Source organism: Canis lupus, chromosome 2, assembly GCF_003254725.2.
Source record: "Canis lupus dingo isolate Sandy chromosome 2, ASM325472v2, whole genome shotgun sequence".
NCBI lineage: Eukaryota > Metazoa > Chordata > Mammalia > Carnivora > Canidae > Canis > Canis lupus.
Window position 1 is genome coordinate 71,763,939 of NC_064244.1, and position 13,522 is coordinate 71,777,460.

Consider the following 13,522-nt stretch of genomic DNA (forward strand, 5'->3'; position numbering starts at 1 on the left):
ACACAGGCAGAGGGAGAAGCAGGCTCCATGCACCGGGAGCCCGACGTGGGATTCGATCCCGGATCTCCAGGATTGCACCCTGGGCCAAAGGCAGGCACCAAACCGCTGCGCCACCCAGGGATCCCGCATATCTTTCTTTTTTGATAGAATTACACAAAGTAGAATTTATCAAAATTCCTACTACAAACCTATTGGCACTACTACAAGTGTCAGAAACATCTGTGTGTGAAGTCACATGATTGTGTATCCTGACTCTCAGGAATAAAACAGGTTTTTATTACTAAAAAAGAAAAAAGGAAAAAAACATTTTTAAAAATTATTATTTGTTTGTTTGTTTATTTGAGAGAGCTAGCAGTGTGAGTGAGGAGAAGGGCAGAGGGAGAGAGAATCCACAAGCAGACTCCTCACTAAGCATGGAGCCCAACGTGGGGCTTGGTCCCCGCCCCTGAGATCATAACCTGCGCCGAAACCAAGAATCAACTGCTTAACTGACTGAGCCACTCAGGTGCCCTTAAAACATGTTTTTGATCAACCATGCAAGAGGAAAGACTGAATCATCTCTCCATTTTTACTGGAGAAATTTACTTTTAAAATTTATAGACAGTTCTTTTTTTTTTTTATCTTCCTTCTCTTCCTAAAAATTTGAGTCCTAAAACTATTAGGTAGAGCAGAACAAGAGGAAAGCATGTGACAGGGGGAGAGAGCCACAGTGGCTGAGAGCAAAAATCAGAGCCCCAGCAGGGTGAGGAGAGTGTTCACATGGCATGGAGTTCAGGAAGGTGAAGAAGGTGTCCCTGCGTGGGAGGGGGCAGCCTGCCAAAAGGTATCAGAGCCCACATGGGGTGAGGAGGGCATTTATAGGAGATGGGATGGCAGCAAAGCTAGGAGATTGTTTACAAACAAGGGCTTGATCCAGTAAGCAAATAAATTGAGAAAAATGGAAGCCAGATTTCTCAGTGTTAAGGAATGGAGGTATAAATATAGAGACAGGGGAGCTAGGATGAGCCCCATTATAGTGGATTAGAATTGCCTGTAATGGTAGGAACCCATGTTTTTAATATCTATAAATAGACATAGAAATAATTGTAACTGTAAATGAGTGTGTGTGTGTACACTCTTTAGCTCTGGAAGAGCCTGGGCACAGTGACACCCTCATAACAGTGAGGTCTTGGTTTCTGATGATCATCCTAGCACCAGATCATGACTTTTAAATACTACGCTCCACAAAAGATTGAATCAGAGATTCTTGGAGGACTGGTTGATTCCCGGGGCTTGAAAAGAGGTATCTTCTTATACCAGAGAACAATGGATGCTCAAAGAATGATGGGACATGTCAAAATGACAGACTCCAGTTTAAAGAAGCTGCCATAAGGCAAATCTGTGACAATCTGAGCATTAAAATAATGATAGTAATAGGTTACAAGCCACTAAACAAAATAGGAGACCATGAGTTCATAACTAAAGACACACATACATACATTCAAACTTTGAGAAGGTATATACCTCCATAGTCTCAAAACACCTCCTCACAAACTACACATCCATTACAAAGGGAAAAGAGTAAGTATAGTGGAGAAGACTGGCAGACATCACCTTAGCCAAGTGACCAAAGTGAAACATGGGACAGATGAAAATGTGTGCTACCTAATAAAATGTATCAAAAAGAACACAGCAGGGACGCCTGGGTGGCTTAGTGGTTGAGCGCCTCCCTTCGGCCCAGGGTGTGATCCTGGAGTCCCGGGATCGAGTCCCACATCAGACTCCCTGCTTCTCCCTCTGCCTGTGTCTCTGCCCCTCTCCCTGTCTCTCATGAATAAATAAAATCTTTAAAAAAAAGAACAGAACAGTGGGGCGCCTGGGTGGCTCATCGGTTGAGTGTCTGACTCTTGATTTCAACTCAGGTCAGGATCTCAGTGTCATGAGATTGAACCCTACATTGGGCTCCACACTCAGTGCAGAGTCTGCTTGTCCCTCTCTCTCTGCACTCCACCCACCCACTCACCATCCCACTTACTCTCTCTCTCAAATAAAATCTTAAAAAAAAAAAAAGAATGGGGCACCTAGGTGGCTTAGTCAGTTAAGCCTCTGGCTCCTGGTTTCAACCAGGTTGTGATTTCATGGGTTGTGAGATTGAGACCTTCGTTGGACTCCACACTCAGCAGGGAGTCTGCTTGAAGAGGCTCTCCCTCTGCCCCCTTCCCCCCTCAAAATAAATAAAATTTAAAAAAATATTTTATTTATTTATTCATGAGAGACAGAGAGAGAGAGGCAGAGACATAGGCAGAGGGAGAAGCAGGCTCCCCGCAGGGAACCCGACGTGGGACTCGATCCCAGGACCCCGGGATCACGCCCTGAGCCAAAGGCAGACGCTCAACCACTGAACCACCCAGGTGTCCCTAAATAAATAAATCTTAAAAAAAAAAAAAAGCCCATGACATCACTTCTGTGATGTTCCTGTTAAAGATACATAATCTGAATCACAAGGAGTCCTTAGACAACCCTAAACTGAGAGCCTTGCCACAAAATAACTACAACTCTTCGAAAGTGTCCAAGTCTTGAAAGGCAAGGAAAGACTGAGAGATTTCCTGACTGATAAAGACTAATGGGACATGACAAAGAACCTCAGTGGGAGATTTTGGCCTGAGTCTAGTCGCTGCAATGGTTTCACTGGAGCATTTGGTGAAACTTAAATGGAGTCTCAGATTATTTATTTATTTATTATTTATTTATTATTATTTATTTATTTTGAAGTCTCAGATTAGATGGTAAATGTTCCATGTTAATTTCCTAATTTTGATGGTTGTATTGAGCTTATGTGGAGGAGTGTCCTTGAACACAGGAATTACACACTCAACATTAACTCAAATTCAAGAGAGTTATGGGCAGCAGGTTGGCAATTTACCCTCAAATGGTTCAAGTTAAAAAGAGTTCCCTGTACTGTACTTGCAACCTTTGTTTGTGATGGTTTCAAAACAAATACCATGTAAATGAGGCAAGCAAAGAATGTGCAGCTAAAACAGAGGCAAATATTGTCAAGCAATTAATCAAAGTATTGTGTTATTCTCCTGTGTTTGTGACAGTGTTTTTCAGTCAGCTTATTTTAATTTATAATTGGTCGTGATTTGTTTTCTCATTTTATTTTAAATATATTTTTTTAATTTTTAAGTAATGTCTGCACCCAACATAGGGCTCTAACTCACAACCCCAAGATCAAGAGTCAACATGCTCTGCCAACTGAGCCAGCCAGGTGCCCCTGTGTTTTCTCAATTTAAATATTCACTTTCATACCTGGTTTTCTATTCCTAAAGAGGGACCTCCAAATTTTATAGGCTTCAGTCCCCATAAAGCCATTATCCACTATTGGCCTTTCTTGTACCCTTTAAAGATGAGGAAACTGAGACACAGAAATATAAAGTGACTCACCCAATGTCACTAAGTGATGAAGCAGGATTTGTTTTTTGTTTTTTTAAGATTTTATTTATTTATTCATGAGAGAGACACACAGAGAGAGAGAGAGAGAAAGAGAGGCAGAGACACAGGCAGAGGGAAAAGCAGGCTCCATGCAGGGAGCCTGACGTGGGACTCGATCGCTGGTCTCCAGGATCAGGTCCTGGGCTGAAAGCAGCACTAAACCACTGAGCCCCCCGGGCTGCCCGGATGAAGCAGGATTTGAAGCCAGGAAGTTTGACTCCAGAGTCCCCTTCCAGGGGAGGGGCACTGAGGACTCGGTGAGATGAAAAGAACTTTACAAATGTGGGGATTAAGATTATTCACAATTAGAATAAAAATGCACACTTGTCTGCTGGAGTTTAGGTTCCTCAGGCAGAGGAAAGGGAGGAGCAAAGTCCTCCTACTGTATGCCAGAAACTGCTTGGAATTTCACATCCAGGACTTCACTTTTTTATTGTCCCAGATTCCCAGATGAAGCTCCTGAGGCCCACAGGGATCAGCCCAAGGTCACACAACTGGAAAATGATAGAGCCAGGAGCAAGTGCCAGGGATGGTGACGGCTGCCCAATAGTGTGCTGGCAGAAGGCTTGCCAAGCTGGGTTTGCCAAGGTTCATGGACATGGCACAGCCCAGGACCTTCCCACCCTCTCTCACACCCCGTGCCCCACCATCCTGAGACAGATGCCCAGGACAGAGTTGCCATGTGGCTGGCGGCAGCGCAACATTTCTACCCAGATCGTAAGTAGGCAACATTGTTGACCAGGCAGCTGCAAGGTGGGGACCCAGGTAGCCACCAGCTCTGGGAAACAGGTCACACAGCTTGGGCTGCACCATCAGGAGAGTGGGTCCAGGGGAGCAAGTAAGGACTTTAGAGTCAGACAGATCTGGGCTCTGTCTCCTCTTACTGGTGTGACCTGTTGGGGCCAGGCGGGAAGGGAAACTCCTCAAGATGGCGGATACGCCAAAATGGCTGGGGTTCCTGTCACCACCTCCACTTGGGACGCCAATGGACCAATGACCTGCTGACAGCTTGAGCAGACCCTTACACCTCTCCTTTGGACTTCCCCAACCGAACCCAATGCCCTTCAAACCCCAGAGGAGGAAGTCACCTTTGACTGGTCGAATTGCAATCCTTCCTTTGCATAGTGAGGGTCACTCTGACTGGTTGGATTGCAATCCTTCCTTTGCATATGAGCCAACCAATAGGAAACCGTTCTGCCTTACAACGTTATGTAAACCCCCTACCACCTTGTCTTGGCGCGACTTCCTCGACTCACTCTCTTTCCCCCGTGAGTCGTGGAACCTCGCCTGAGGGTGCCTGCAATAAAATCTGTTCTTGGACCCTCGCTTGCCTTGGCGGTCTCATTTCCATCTAGTTACTAAAAAACTTAACATGACCTTGGGCAAGTCACTTCACCTCTTTCAGTTTCAAAAAGTAAGAATTTTGCCTCATGGGGAAGCTCTGAGTATTAGAATGGAAAGTGCCTAGCACACAGTAGGTGCTCAATAAATAGCAGCCAAACTTTATTCTCATTCTGTGAGGGCTTCTCAGCAGAGACAGCCTTTTGGGAACTTTAGAAATCCAGGCTAAGGAGAGAGAAGTTCTTAGGTACCTTATTTCTGGAGGGGCCCCAGAACTGAGTCGGGAGAGGGAGGCCTCCTGGCCTGCACAGTGGGCAAAGTCCTTCCAGCCCCCCAGGGTCCTGGCTCCGTTCCCGCAGCCTGTTCCTTACCAACAACAGGAGCAGAGCCCCAAGGTTAGGCAAACAAGTCCCTGATAAGGCACTTCCAGGTTGGGCCTTGCATTCAAGGCTCGTCCAGCTCCGGGGCTGGCCTCCCAGCTTAGCGCCAGTCTTGCAGGCACCAATAGGGACACCTGCAATGGCCACCTGCTGATTGTGCACCTGAGGCCTTGGTGCCTCGGTACAGCCTGGGTTAATGACCCTGTTTATCCACTTGAGTCATCTGATAAGGGGCAGCCGGGCCAGCGGGCAGGCAGCCTTGTGCCCTGCACAGGCTGCTTCATTGACTGAAGTGATATCAGGGCCACGTGGAACTCCCAAAGCCCCCTCCCCCGCCACTTCCCCACCAATCCTGCAGGGTCAGTGCGTGTTTTTTTTTTTCAATGAACATGACTTCTGGAGTCAAGGTTGTCAGGCCGTCCCTCCTGCCCCCACCCACCGTCCCTCCCACTGGGGGATATAAATAGCACCCAGCACACAGCAGAGGGCAGAAGCGGGAGAGCTGGGAGGAAGAAGGAGCAGATCCCCAACCATGAGCTCCAGCCAGCCAGGGACCTGCCCGTGTCAGGGTGCTGCAGGCCGCCCAGCCATTCTCTATGCACTTCTGAGCCCCAGCCTCACGGCCAGGCCCCCAGTGCCCCCGGTTCAGAGTCGCTGCTTGTGCAGACAGCACCGGCCCGTCCGGCTGTGTGCCCCGCATCGCACCTGCCGGGAGGCCTTGGATGTTCTGGCCAGGACAGTAGTCTTCCTCAAGAACCTGCCGTCCTTCTGCCAGCTGCCCCCTCAAGATCAGCAGCTGCTGCTGCGGGTCTGCTGGGGCCCCCTCTTCCTGCTGGGGTTGGCCCAAGACACTGTGACTTTCGAGGTGGCTGAGGCGCCGGTTCCCAGCATACTCAAGAAGATCTTGCTGGAGGAGCCCAGTAGTGGTGCACACAGCGGCCAGCTGCCCGATCGGCCCCAGCCCTCACTGGCTGCCGTACAGTGGCTTCAGTGCTGCCTGGAGTCCTTCTGGAGCCTGGAGCTGGGCCCCAAGGAATACGCCTACCTGAAAGAGACCATCCTCTTCAATCCTGGTGAGCTTCCAGACATTCCTGGATGGGGACCCAGCAGGGAAGGCACCTTCTAAGGGCTTGACACCCGTTTTCTCTTTGGGTCCTCATTATCCCCAAAAGTCACCTCCCAGAGAGGTTAAGTGTTTTGCTGAAGGTCACACAGCCTCGGTAGGGGCAAAGCAGGGATGGGAACTCAGGTTTATTCCCTCCAGAGACTGGTCCATGCCACTCTGCCTAAGAAACTTGCCCTGACTGTCAGGGAAGGTGAGCAGACACAACTCTGCCTCTGTCACAGGTAAAACCCTGTGGGTTCAGAAAGACCCCATGGAGAAGAATGAAAATGTGAGATGAGAATTCCTCATCAAAAAGCCCTCGTAGAATGCATAAATGATGGTAATTAATTATAGTGATAGTAATGAATATTCATATTACATTTACCATATATTAGGCCCAATTATAAGGGTTTTGAATATACTAGCTGACTTAAACTTCATAACATGCCTAGGAGATAGGTATTATTATCCCCATTTTACAGATGAGAAAACTGAGGCACAGATATTAACATATCTGAGGTCATACAGCCAGTGAGTGACAGCATGGGATTCAAACCCCGGGCTGCCTGGCTCTTAACCATTACTCTGGGCTGCCCCATAAATGGATGGATAAATAAAGTGATAAACACATAAATGGAGGAGGTAGTAATGGGGCCTCAAAGGCCAAGCCAGTGACCTCCGGTCTTGGGCCAATATTGCTGCCTGGGAGTGGGGTACTCACCCGCCCTCTTCACCCTCTCTGCCCACAGGCTTGCCAGGCCTCCACGCCTCCTCCCACATCGGACACCTGCAGGAAGAGGCTCATCATGCGCTATGTGAGGCCCTGGAGCCCTGGTGCCCAGCAGGCCAAGGCCGCTTGGCCCGTGTCCTCCTCACAGCCTCCACCCTCAAGTCCATCCCGCCCAGTCCTCCTTGGGGACCTCTTCTTCCGCCCTATTGTTGGAGACATTGACATCGCTGGCCTCCTTGAGGACATGCTTTTGTTGAGCCAACCTGTTCCAGCCCAGGCAGAGATCAAGTGGAGGTTGGGCAAAGGCTGGCAGCACTGATTTGGCCCAGCTGTCCCCAGGGCTACCTGTTGCCCCCAGAGGGAGCAAGTTTGTACAGGCAGCACTCAGCCTCCCTGGAACAAGCCTGTCCTGCCCCAGAGAGATGGGCTAGGGGCACCCCCCACCTCACTCACCACACGGCCCCCACTGGCCTTTCTTGGTTTGACGTGGCGCTCCAGCTGTCTGGAACTGGAGTGGTCCTCTGGCTTCTGGGCTAAGACTCCTGACCCCTTCTGAGATGGGGATGGCAGTTAGGTTGCTCAATGGGACAAGTCCTACTGACTTTGTACAGAAATGATTTAAGTTATTGGTTTTTGTAATAAAAGGCATGATACCCTTGGAGCCTGACACTGTAATTTGTACATGGAAGGGACTGTCCCACCTCCAGGGCCCACTCTGCCACTATCAGGAGTTCAGGAGGAAGGAATCATAAGGAGTGCTGGAGCCAGCCCTCAGGGAACTGGGATATTAATTTTTCAGGGCAGGATGATTATTTCATCTTGAGGGATGAGATTTATTTTGCACAGGGACTAGGATCAGTTCAGGCCCCCTTACTTCCTTGCCTTTATCTTTAGGGCTGAGAGTGTCTCTTCTTGATCCCCTTGTGGGGATCGCTAACCCCTCTCTTGGCTTCTGAGCCATACAGGCTCCCTCTCACCTCAACAAAAGTCAGATCACAGCCAGTAAGGAATATGAAGCAGCCCATTCTCAAATTTAAACAGGCAAGGTCAAGGTCACGGGAATTTCTGCAGTTTGGGATCATTCACTTGCCCATTCCTGCAGATGACAGTAGAAGACAGTCCACTGCTGTCCCAATGGGAGGGGCAAGGGAACCCAGGGCTGGCCCCACACAGCTGCCTGGAGCCCAAGGCCCACTGAGGTCTAGCTACCACAATGGCTGTTAAGAGTCTGAGACTCTTCCATGGTAGTTGGTTCACAGCGACTGCCCTGAGTCCCCCCAAGTCCCCTCCCATGGCCTCTCTGTCCCGGCCCTTCACCTGGAATCCATCCTCATTGGCCAACACCTAGAGAGGTGATGGCTGGTATAGCCATGTCCTCCAGCACTGCTCCATTCAGAGCATGGCTGGTGTCTGTTCTGATTGGTCAATGTCTGTGGCTCACTGTTTGTTAAATATTTTGAATATCACGCAGGTTCGGGTGACTGACCTGTAAGCAGCAGGGAATGATAACGACACACATGCCTATAGGATCCCCCAGCAAGCCTCCCCCTTCCTTTAGCAATAAGGCTTGTCCTTACCAGTCCCACCCCCTTTGCCATCAGTTTGGATTCTCTTCATGGGGCCAAGTTAATTATTGCTTAATGAGAGGTCATTCGCTCAGGAACAACAGTTGAAGAGCTGCCATTCAGGCCTCTCCCGAAGGCCCCCAGGATAGGACCACAGTTGAACCAGCCATATGCCCATTATAGGCACCCAGTGCCAGCAGAAAGGGCAACCCTGTCCCTTAACCAATCACCTGCTCACCACTCAGACACCCAGAGTGACAGAAACATACAGCTCACACCCCACAACAAAGACACACAACTCAAACCTACAACTCTTACACACATGCACACTAACATATACAAATCAGAGATACCTACACAGACCCTTAAAACAGACCCACCATCTACCCACACACAGCATGGAAATGCACAGCCAAGACACACTCGGTGACATACAGTAGACCCAAACACATGACAGCAGAGACAGCCCCAGAGCCAGATGCTCACACATCCATCCCTATGCTTCAGGGTGGGGCACACAGTATGGAGATACCTTCACACTGGGACATGTTCTCCATTTTCTGTATGTCACAGGAGAAAGAAAAATGGCCCCCAAAGTAAACACACCTATATCTGTACATCTCTTAGGTCGACCCAGAGCCTGCTAATCCTGGCCAAACTGCTCTGGTTGGCATTTGGGTCCTAAGCTCACCAATCTCCCCCATGGTGATCCCAACATCTACCCTCCTCCTAGACAGGCTGTGCCCTGCTCAACAGCTCTCCCAAGCCAGGACCTAATCAAACTCCCAAATAGAAGCATCCTTGAGAGTCAAGAACAGGCCTGGCATTCCTCTGTCCCCTAACCTCCCACCAGAACTCCCAAACTCAGACCTCAGGCCCCCAAGCACCTCTCCCTGCCTGCCCTTCCCAGCACTTAGACACACACTGCCTATCTCACCATGCAGATGCATGAGGTTCTTCCAAGAGCAGATGTCTTGTCTCTCTGTAGGTGTCAAATCCAGAGGATTTGGGGATTTCAGGTTATTCTTTTATGTTCCTTCACCAACTGTCCCTCATTAGTTTATTGGTGTGCCTCTCTGAACCTGCAGGCTGCCCCTCACCCATTCCCTCCTCCAACCTTGAACAGCCAGCCACTAGAAAGTGTTCCTCTCCACTATCCACCCCAGCCTTTCCCCTCATCTTACTTCATGTTTCCATCATCCAAATAGCTTCCCTGATTAGCACTACCTTGCTTCTTTGCAAAGTTCTTCCTTATCCCCTCCACATGATTGGGGACCTATACTTCTGTTTCTCGTCTGTACCTCGTGTCATTCCCTGTGCCTTATCCAAACCTTCTGCAAGGAAGATCAAGATAGATCTAGCAAAACTAAGGAGAGTATTATAATACAATGTAATAAGAGCACTAATGTTTCCCCTGTGAGACAAAGGTGGGGGGTTGTGTCTCCATCACCAGCAGCTTAGAAGTGGGACTGTGTCTTATCAACCAGAGAGGGTAGAAGAGGAAACAGGCTCAGACAGGTTATGCAACTTATTCAGTGTCGAGACTGATCCTTATCTGTGCTGAGATTTGAACTCAGGCCTGTATGACTGTAGAGGCCAGGCTCCACCAGCAGCACAGGCTGGCATGAGTTATGGCCAGGATCAGGCTGTCTGGAGCCAGCTTACTAAGGTTTACTGACCATCTACCCTCTCAGCAATAATCTCTATCCTCAGGCCCAGCCAAGGATGACTCACTAGGAATCAGGAGAGGCTGAGACTTTGTGTCAGCCTTGGGTACCATTTTATTATTATCATTATCTCTACCTTCATTAGCCTAATAATTGACTGATTATTAACAAGTCAGGTGCTGAGCTGACATGTGCTGTGCGTTGGCCAACACACCCTGCCTTTGGGTATCCTAGAACCCATGAAGCCAGCAAAAAGCCACATCCACCCTCCATCCTCCATTCATGTCATCATTCACCATCTCTCTTGATTAGCACTTGTACCAGACCCTGTGCTAGGTGCTAAGGGGTGAAAAATACATAAGATAAAGTTCCTGCCTTCACTGAACATGCTGTCTATGGCAGAGAGAGACGTATCAGTAATTGCAACCCAGAGTGATCTGAACTGTGATAGAGGGAGGTTTAGTGGGCAGCAGGAGCTCAGAAAGGGGAGTGATTAAATCCGCCTGGAGGTAGGAAGAATACCTCAGCCAAGTGGTGACTACTCCGAGCTAAAGAGAATGAATAGAGGTTAGCCAGGCAACCAAGGGATGGGCATTTCAGATAGAGGGAATGAGAGGTGCAAAAACACTGAGGTGACATAGAGCAAGGGTGTTCAGCTAACTGCAGCAACTTGGCCTCAGGTCAGCAAGGGATGAGCCTGGAAAGGTGGACAGGGACCAAATCACAGAACAAGGCAGCAGAGAAAGGAAATCTCAGTGAAACTGCTGGAGGCAACAAGGTTAAGTAAGGTCTCAGGGGAATCAGGGTTAACATGGGGAATCACTCATTCCTGGTAGGTTAGTCTGGGTAACTACTAAACAATAACCAGCTAACATTTATTGAGGGCTGTGCTCTAAGCATGTTACAGTGGATTCCGTTATCTAATTCTCACAATTACTGTGCTGGAATTACCATCATTATCTCCATTTTATAAATTAAGAAACTGAGGCACAGAGAGGTTAAGTGACTCGCTCAAAGCCACATGGTTAATAAGTAGTAGAGTCAGGGTTTGAACTTAGGTGGTCTGAATTTAGGGCCTATACTATTAAGCACTACACTGTCTTGGGTCTGTAAATGCCAGGGATGGTCAGCTGGAGAACACGTAACAGTACCTGGAACCCTTCCCTTCCTCACCACACTACAAGGTGGAATGAGAGGTAAACCTCTGAGTCTAAGGTTTTGATGAGAAATCTGGCTTCCCCCAGGTAAGTGGCCCTACTTTCCCTGAAGATGGTCCTCAACCACACCAAATGGCACATCCCCACACTAGTGCCAGGAATATTCATTCAATCAATGGTGGTTTACTGAGTCTACTACATATCAAGCATCATGCAAGGTTCTGGAAATTTAGGCCCACAAATGGCAATTGTGTGGAACCTTAAGTGCATAACTTCTTGGGTCAGCTAACAGCTTTTCCAGAGCACTCATCTCGTTTGCTGTAAAGGACTTATTTTTCTTTTTCCAGATTTTTTCAAAATATAGTTTTAATTCAACCTTTTCTGTACAGTATACAGAGAAGTATACAAATAGTCCATGTACAGTTTGATGAGTTATCAAAATGAACTCCTCTCTGTAATCACCACCCAGCTCAAGAAATAGAGCTTTAGCAACACCCTGGAAACCCTCCCCCATTCCCACACTCTCTCTCTTCCCTAAGTGGCATCGCTATCCCTGATTTCCAACATAAGTGAAATTACTTGCCTTAACCTTTATATAAATGGAAACATACAGCATATATTCTTTTGTGTTTGTCTTTAACTTAATATTATGTCAGTGATTCATTCTGACCCATTCATTTTCATTGTTGTAAAGTATCCCATTACACTACAATTCATTTATCCAAGATAAATGGATGATGATCATTTGGTTCATCAAATATTGCTAGGATTATTCCTACATACATCTTTTGGTGCACAGATATTTGCAGATCTGTTGTTAAATAACAAGAACTGGAATTACCAAGTCATAGAATGTGTGCTCAACCTAAGATCTTGCCAAATTTTCCAAAGTGGTTGTACCAATTTATACTTCCATCAGATTTTAAAATTCAAGTATGTATAATGATCCTATCTGCAATTACCCAGACTTTATTAGAACTTTTTATTTTTTTCTTTCTCAAATACGGTATATATATATGTGATCAACACAAAGTAAACACTTGCCTTATTGCTTTTTGAAGTTATTTTCCCTTTTAAGAGGTTTTATTAAAATTGAGTAAGACAAAATAATATTTGCAATACATTGTTAAGTGTAAAGAATAACAGTACAATGAACTCTCATCATGTCCAACTTTGAGTCCCTTTCTAAATCTATGACCTCCCCTCAAAGGTAATGATTACCCTGAACTTGGAGTTAATCATTTCCTTACTTTTCTTAATGACAATTTAAAGCATACTTATGTATTCCTAAGAAATATTTTTGTATTTTTGAACTTTTAATATAAATGTTTTGACTTACCCTCAATATCATATACCACTTAATAGTACTAAATGCGGGATCCCTGGGTGGCCCAGAGGTTTGGCGCCTGCCTTTGGCTCAGGGCGTGATCCTGGAGACCCGCGATCACATCCCACGTCGGGCTCCCGGTGCATGGAGCCTGCTTCTCCCTCTGCCTATGTCTCTGCCTCTCTCTCTCTCTCTCTCTCTGTGACTATCATAAATAAATAAAAATTTAAAAAATAGTACTAAATGCCAATTTTTTGCTCTAACAAACATTGCAGCTATGAATATTCACACATATTGAAAAAAAACAAATCTGGACTCAGTAAAGAGAGGCTTCATTTTAAATGATTATTCCAAGAGAGGAAAGGAACTATTTCAAGGGAGAAAGAAGGTATTGAAATGGGACCATAAGATCTACGTGTGCCTTCAAGGGTTAGGCAAAAGGAGTCTGTCATTCATAGGGAAAAGTAAACAAGGCCAGAAAAAACTGGGTGTGAGGAAGCGGGATGACCAGAAGTGGCATGATGGAACAGTAGATCAGAAAATGTTTTACCCTGCAGCCAGGCTATTCTCAGGAGGGGTTGTGTGCTGGCTCAAACTTGGGGGGTGGATGGGGAAGGCAAAGTTCAGGGACCTGGAGGAAGGAGAGAAGCTTAACCAAAGTTTGGTTAACAAGCATTTTGCTCTGATTGATCAGTGGGGACAAGCAGTTCATCTAAGCGTTTACAAGGCAAAGAATTGGAATTTGGAGTCTGTTGCTAGCCTTGAGATAGGTAAACAAG

The 13,522-nt window shown here is 47.1% G+C and overlaps 1 protein-coding gene across 1 annotated transcript; it reads left to right on the forward strand.

Annotated features, from left to right (window-relative positions):
- Positions 1 to 5,664: 5,664 nt before the first annotated feature.
- Positions 5,665 to 7,688, forward strand: NR0B2 (nuclear receptor subfamily 0 group B member 2). The gene is made up of 2 exons (XM_025447049.3): positions 5,665 to 6,265; positions 7,047 to 7,688. Exons 1-2 carry the CDS (start codon positions 5,725 to 5,727, stop codon positions 7,247 to 7,249), a joined length of 744 nt encoding a protein of 247 aa, XP_025302834.2. The 5' UTR covers positions 5,665 to 5,724; the 3' UTR covers positions 7,250 to 7,688.
- The last annotated feature ends 5,834 nt before the right edge of the window (positions 7,689 to 13,522 follow it).

Bases quoted from the DNA above. Each gene is read 5' to 3' on its own strand.
- NR0B2 (XM_025447049.3), top strand. From the start codon at position 5,725: ATGAGCTCCAGCCAGCCAGGGACCTGCCCGTGTCAGGGTGCTGCAGGC. The intron at 6,266-7,046 runs GTGAGCTTCCAG...CTCTGCCCACAG, and splicing joins GACCATCCTCTTCAATCCTG to GCTTGCCAGGCCTCCACGCC.